This window comes from Epinephelus moara, chromosome 24 (genome assembly GCF_006386435.1).
Source record: "Epinephelus moara isolate mb chromosome 24, YSFRI_EMoa_1.0, whole genome shotgun sequence".
Taxonomy (NCBI): Eukaryota; Metazoa; Chordata; class Actinopteri; order Perciformes; family Serranidae; genus Epinephelus; species Epinephelus moara.
In genome coordinates this window covers 12,653,087-12,660,518 of record NC_065529.1, presented here as the reverse complement: position 1 = coordinate 12,660,518, position 7,432 = coordinate 12,653,087, and the positions used below count along the sequence as shown (strand labels likewise).

Below are 7,432 nucleotides of genomic sequence, written 5' to 3'. Positions count from 1 at the left end.
GCCTGAAAAAGGCACTAAGAACGGCGTCGTCAAGCATCTTGTTATCTGGAGCGAGGACTACAGTGTTTTCTTCTGGTAAACGTAAACATGTAACATCCGCCCCGCCCCCTATCCAATCAGAAACCTTCCCTGCCCCAAACCTTGTGCAGACCAGATTTAAGGCGATTAAACTGATCTCTGTGTAAACCCTCATTCAGAATGAATATTTCTCATGTAAACTACCTGGAAGACTTTAATTCCGAATGATTTCATTCAGATTTATTTCATTCTGAATGAGAAGCCATCATGTAACCACACCTAGTGAAGGAGTCGATCACTGGAGAGAATGATCATCAGATTGATCCATAACAGAAATGATCATTAGTCACTTTTTAGAAACAGATTTTTCTTCATCTGTTTATGAAATATAATAAGTTCACCTTCAGCCTGAACATTAAATCACACACAAGTATTAAAATCAAAAGTAACTGGTTCCAGAAACGAGCGTACATATTACTGAAGGAACGAGTTCTCTCATCGCTGACACTCTGCTGACAGTACTTGAGTACTTTTACTCGAGTAAAGTTTTGATTGCCGGACTTTTTCCACACTTTGCTAATATTTCTTCTCTCCAGAGGTTCAACTAATAATTCTGCTTGATATCGAAGAATCTGACTATTTATTATTTTCTCCTTTAACTGTTTGGTCCATAAAATATTAAACATATAAATAACTTTAAGATGCTCCGAGCTGAAGCTGACATGTTGACATGTTGACATGTTGACATGTCTGATCAGCAGCTGATTTCATTCACAGAGTTGCAGTGTGAACAGGAGCTGCTGACAGACGATTCGGTGTCCTTCTAATTTCACTGTGCCAAAGTGTAAACAAACACAGGCTCAAAATAAACAAGGCTCAGGATGTAGCCCATGGCTAACTGTTTCCTGTTTGCACCCCCGTACACAAACTAACGGTTCATATTAAAAGCGTGATTTAACTTCAGATAAACTCAAAGACTAAAAGTATCGAGGTTTTTAATGTCCTGAGGTTTAAAGGAAATGACGTTGTGATTTATTTGATCATTTCCTGGACAGTGCGATTTAATTTGGTGCTGTTTTTTTATGAGGAAGACAGAAATGTTTTAAACTCAATTTAAACCCAAATGAATATTCATGTATTATTAATTTAATTTTGGAAACTTTATTTTTTTGTGTTTGTTACATTGAATTTAGACAAATGTCACATTTTTCTGTTTTCAGCCGACCTGCTGAAGGTCACACGTCACACAGATCAATAGTTTCATTTATCTCGAGGGAACTTCTGTTCAGTTTGTTTGTGTTTTCTTTCTTGCGACTAAGCAACAAATGAATTCTTACCGACTAACGACCTTTGTGGTCGAGTAACGGTTGACGGCTGGTCAAGTGTTCAGGCGGCGGCCAAAGAAATAACGAGGAGATCTGTCGCACATTAAACCTGTAAAACAAATAAATCATGGCTGAAATGAAGCTGAGGAGTTTCTGCAGTCAGGTTTAAATGGTTCGTTATTAAGTAGAGATGCAGTGATTGGTCTATTAATCGATTAGCTGGTCAAAGCAAAATTGTTTGGCAACTTATTTTTAATCAAATGATCTTTTTTTTTTTTGGAACACAGATTTGGATCTCTGGACCGTTGGTCGGATTAAACAAACGATTAAAAGATGTCACAGGACGTGTTTTTGTTATTTTCTGACATTTTATTGACAAACAATTCATCCAAAAAATAACAGACAGATTAAGAACACGTGACGAGACACAACTGTTCTTTGTTTTTGTTGTTAACTAAACTGATGTGAGTCAGATTTGGTTCGGTCGGAGCTGTGGACGACTGATCAGCTGTCTCTGCTCCTTCCATTTAACCCTTTACCCTCAGGTTGTACTCTCCTGTTAAAATGAGAGATTATCAGTTATTGTATCAGCTGAAAAAAATCCACATCTCTGATTAATTAAGAAAACAGTTGGTGTCAGATCTACATGTGTATCTGTTAATGGTCGGACATCAGCTGCAGGTGAACTAAAGAATTCACTGAACCGTTTGTTGATGTGACGTCTCGTGTTTTTGTCTCCACAGTTAAATTAAAGCGTTTGTTCGACCTGAAATATAAACATTGATTTTTGTGTGTGTGGTGAAGAGTAACAGACTGCAGAGTGTGTGTGTGCTGACAGTGTGTGTGTGTGTGTGTGCCGAGGCCTCGATGTTGACAGTGTAAATATTGGCCCTTGTGCTGGTGCCAGCTCTCCTCCTCATGTTTCTATTAATCAGCACACCGGTCAAACCAGTATGACACAGTCCTGCACCAGTTCCACCACAGCAGGGCTCAGAGAGGAGAGACGCAGTCAGCAAACACTCGGAGGAAACTCTGGGAACGTTTCAAAATCCTGCTGAAACCTAACGTGGCGTGTTTGTGTGGATCAAACGACTCCTCAGTGTTCAACATGATTATTGATCTGTCGTTGAGTTTCTTTAGTACACGTCAGTTTATATAAAATCTGTTCACCTTTATTGATCATTAAATTCTGCATCAGTTTAATAAAAGATAAAACAGAGCTGCTCAACACAAGATGTATTCTGATATGTGACGCTGAAAGTAGAAGGAACTTGTTACTGCTGATACTCACAGTGTGTTTGGTCGACACGTCAGAGCTGACACAGTGTTTCTGCTGGTTTTCATTAATATTATTTTAACTATCGTCAAAATGGCTGACAGTTAATTTCCTGTTGACTGATGGTTTCAGCTCTGTTAATGCTGTTATTCATTTATTTATCTCTTTATATTTATTTATTATGTGTTTATTTATATAGCTGTGTGTTTGTTTACATTCATTCATTTATGAATTCTACCTAATCTTTTTTATTAGGTATTTATTTTTCTCTGAATTTATTTATTCATTTATTCCTGTTTTTATTTATTTATTGATAAATTCATTTATTTTTTCCAGTATTTATTTTAACATTTATTTATTTGTTTATCCCTGTTTGTATTTATTGATCATTACATCATCTTTTTTTCCTCAGCAGGTTTTGACTTGATAAAGTTTTTAAGTGTGAACAGGAAACAAAGGTAGAAACAGTCTGAGAGGTCGACTGATGGTCTGTGTGTGTGTGTGTGTGTGTGTGTGTGTGTGTGTGTGTGTGTGTGTGTGTGTGTGTGTGTGTCTCTGCAGGGTCGGTGGTCCGGGTGTGGTGCGGCTCTCAGTCTGTGGTGTGTTCACTCAGCGGAGATCAAACGCTGTTCTACACAACGGACAACAACAGCACACACACCACAGGTAACAGAAACACACACACACACACACACACACACACACACCCCTCTCATGTGTGTGTGTGTGTGTGTGTGTGTGTGTGTGTTCAGTTTAAAGCTCTGCAGTGTGTAAACATCCTGTTGTGTTCAGTTTAAAGCTCTGCAGTGTGTAAACATCCTGTTTAAATCAGTGTTTATTAAAGAGGCTGGACTCAAACTGCTGTTTAATCATCACTGACACTCAACTGTGCAGCAACATTCAGCTTCATCAGATTGTTTTGATTCAGTTTTATAAGTTTCGTGACGTCAAACTGTTTCCAGATGTGTTGAGCTCTGTGACTGACCCACATTGATCCAGCTGCACATTAACACAACTTTTATAACTTTATCAAATGTTTTTTTACAGAGTTTTAATTTGGACCCACTCTCTGAATAATGATTTCACCAAACAGGACGAAACGTTAATAAGAGAGAGACAAACAGATTAACATCATGAAACATGGAGGAAAAAAAGACGAGTCTCACTAAATGTTCTCAGTGACTCTGCACCAAACGCACGTTTACAAACAGTCATTAAAAAAGACGAGTAGAAATGTGTGAAAAGAGAAAAACCTTCATGATGCTCTTTTGTTTTTATCATGTTATCTCTAACTCCACCAGGACGCTGACGTCCTCGCTCCCCCCCTCCTCTGTTAAATGGTATCTCCCAGGCGCACTACGTCATCAAACCATGTGATGTTTGGTATTGCCGGATTCAGGAAGCTCTCGACTTTTCAAAAATAACATCGTTTTTCTTTTATTTGTTATGTATTTGGCACCAGAGCAGCCTAAACACACAAAGTCCAAAATCACAATGAGTGGTGACAAGTCATGTCATGCCGTTTTTCAACGGGAAAAGTTAAAGGATTACTCGTGATCTTATGTGGAGCTGTTAGCGGGGACTTAGCTGGTTTATAAAAGGTAAGAGTCTCACTCCTACCACTATTTTTGGCTGAGATATACCGTCTAGAAAGTGGGATCATAACTTTCACGTTTCATATGGCTTTATTTGGTGATATTTTATGGTGTTTCTGTGTCATAAACAACATCAGCTATCATAATCACACCTGATTTCAATAAGGTACAATGTTTGAAGCTGGCTGAGTGTTGTTTGATCACTGATAGTACTGTTTTGAAGCAGAGTGACCGACTTGTCATTTGGAGCTCCGCCTGGATCTTTTCATGGTAAAAACACTGTAGAATGGTCATACTTTGAGCAGTCTTCTTCAAATTTGAAACAAGTGTTCATTGATAGTGTGCCTACAGCCCCACAGTGTCATTTACCTGCTCAGATGAAGCCACAGACAGTTATTCATCCTGAAACACATTTTTTATTTTATTTTAGGCAAAATCTTCAACTTTTTACTGACTTCAGAGGCCCATTACTCTGTCTCTGTATCACCTAGAGTGTTTCTGACACTTTCACAAGAAACTTCAGGGAGTTGTCAGTCTTTCTGGCAAGACCTCATGCATGCATGTAGTCAGAGCAGTTCAGAAGCTACAGACAATTTAATTGTGGTATGTCATTTTAGGCGTTTTCGCTACAAAATGGGGGTGGAGTGCAAGAGGTTAAATATTGTTGTGAACAAGAGGGAAGTGTTTCAAAACTTCCTCATCACCCGACACCGTCAGAAGAAGAAGAAGAAGAAGAAGAAGAAGAAGAAGAAGAGCAGTGACATGTCGTTCAGCAGTCGACTGAAGTTTAAATCTAACAATGAGGAGAAATGGTTCCTTGTTTTCAGGGGTTTTTTTTCCACTGAATCCATGGCAACACGATACTTCCTGTTTCCCTGAAGCATTGTGGGAACTGTAGTTTCAGAACTAGTTTGAGAGGAAGATGGTCCCCAAACCATTTTAATGACATTTTTATCAGATTTTTTTCTGACATTTTATCACCATTTCTTTGAAGATGTTATTAATCTTTTTCAGACATTCAATTACATTTTTTTAAATATATATTTTCATAATATTTTTTGGGCATATTGTGACTATTTTTTTCAGACATTCTTATAATATTTTTCAGACATTTTATCAACATGTTTTTTTACGGATATTTTGTTAATATTTTTAGAACCTTTTCAGACATTTTAAAAAAAATACATTTCAGACATTTAAATACCATTTTTTCTTGACATTTTTATTATATTTTTCTGACGTTGTATTAACATTTATTTGGACATTTTAATAATGTATTTCAGACATTAAATGAAGATTTTTATAACATATCTATTTTTCACAATAAAATAATATTTTTATTATAATTTCATTTATTTTTAATTATTATCAACATTTTTTGGACATTTTATCACCAGTTTTATATGGTTTGCACAACTTAATTTTTTGCACTCCGCTCTCTGTAGCACCAGTGAAAACAACCTACTCCTAGGACCACAGCGAGTCCTGGGCAGTGATCACTACATTCCATTCATATCATTATTGGGTGAACTGCTCCTTTAACACAGTCTGATTGGTCTCGTTATCATGAAGGAACTGGTTCAGTAAATTCTTCAGGGTTTGATAAAGTCGTTAAACACACAGACGGCAGGTAAACACCCTCATGAACACACTCTCTTTGTGTCCAGATGTGCAGTCAGACGTTACCTACAACCCGTGGCTTGGCCTGACGCTGGCCCTGCTGTCGGCCTTCCTGATTGGTGGGAGCGTCATTCTGAAGAAGAAAGCTCTCCTCCGATTGGCCAGCAACGGACACACCAGAGCAGGTGAGCAGAGCCGCGGCCTCGCTGTCAGACAGACGACCAAAGACAAATTTAGGTCCATGAAATGTGACGAACTCTGAGTTAAAAGTTCTCAGTCGATGTCGACTCTTCTTTGCTGTCAGTAAAAAATCAAACTCAAGAGACAAAAATGTAAATCAGGAATAATAATGTGAAAATAGTTGTTTTTGTTTGTCAGTGTGTCATTAACTGATCAGACAGACATTTAACTGCTGTAATGTGATTGTAAGAAGGGCTGCCCCGCCAACACTCGACCAAACGTTAGGCGACCACAGAGGTCGTTAGTCGACAAGATTTCATTGGTCACTTAGTTGCAGAGAAAACATCACAACAACACAACAAATCTGACTCACATCAGTTTAGTTAACAACAAAAACAAAGAACAGTTATGACTCGTCACGTGTTCATAATCTGTCTGTTATTTTTTGGATGAATTGTTTGTCAATAAAAAGTATTAATATTTTCCCCAGGATAGATTATTTATCTGCAGGTTGATTTTTTTTTTTTTTTTCAAAGAGTTCAATTAAAACAAATGAAACGTACAAACAGTCAGCAGGAGTGTGAAACTCAGATGATTCATGTGAGTAAAATGTGTTCAGCTTTGTTCTGTTGAGTTTCTACAGTTCCAGGATGTAAAGTCCGAGAGAGAGAAACATTCAGAGATAAAGAGTTTGGACTCTGTGTGAAACCAGCGGTCAAACACAAAGTTGCTCAACTGGTTTTTAGACTTTGATTCTTTTCACTGAGAGTTCAGTCAGCAAACTGAGCACTGAAACAATTTGGTTTTTAATATCTGAGACAGACGACGGATCGTTGATCAAAAAGCTTTTATGTGTAGAGACTTTGTGTTCTCATACTGCTGATGTTTATTAAAGAATGTGATCATTTAATTGTGTTGATGATCAGGACTTGATGATGTCATAACCTGATGATGAGTTTTGTGTTGCTGTGTTCAGGTGATGGAGGTCACGGCTACCTGAAGGACTGGCTGTGGTGGGGCGGCCTGTTGACCAGTAAGAGTTTGATGTGTCACCTGTGTGACTGGAGCACCATCACTTTCATTTATGTCTGTAGAGACATCAGTTTCATCTGTGTTCACTACACAAATGTCTTTGTCCTGCGATGGTGAAGGTCTGACCCGCCCTCCTCTCCCTCTGATTGGCTGATACTTGGTACCTTTCTTGGTTGGATTGGTTATTTTTAGACACTAGTCCATCCCCATTGGTAGCTTTGTCACCTTCTACCTATGCCAGTCCTCAATGCCTATGTGCAGTTTCACATAGATTGACCACGTCAGTGAGTAGAAAAACGTGGGACAGACAGAATGACTGACTGACAGAATGACACACTGACAGTTTCCATGATTATGTACAGCATACCATACCATGACTTAGTCAT

The 7,432-nt window shown here is 38.2% G+C and overlaps 1 protein-coding gene across 1 annotated transcript in view; it reads left to right on the top strand.

Annotated features, from left to right (window-relative positions):
* The window catches only part of LOC126385506 (magnesium transporter NIPA4-like), a 25,446-nt gene that overhangs the window by 839 nt on the left and 17,175 nt on the right, over nt 1–7,432 (top strand). Inside the window, exons 2-4 of the mRNA XM_050037252.1 lie at nt 3,181–3,285; nt 5,882–6,019; nt 6,991–7,159. Coding sequence (XP_049893209.1) covers nt 3,181–3,285; nt 5,882–6,019; nt 6,991–7,159 — 412 coding nt within the window. The remainder of the gene's footprint in view (nt 1–3,180; nt 3,286–5,881; nt 6,020–6,990; nt 7,160–7,432) is intronic.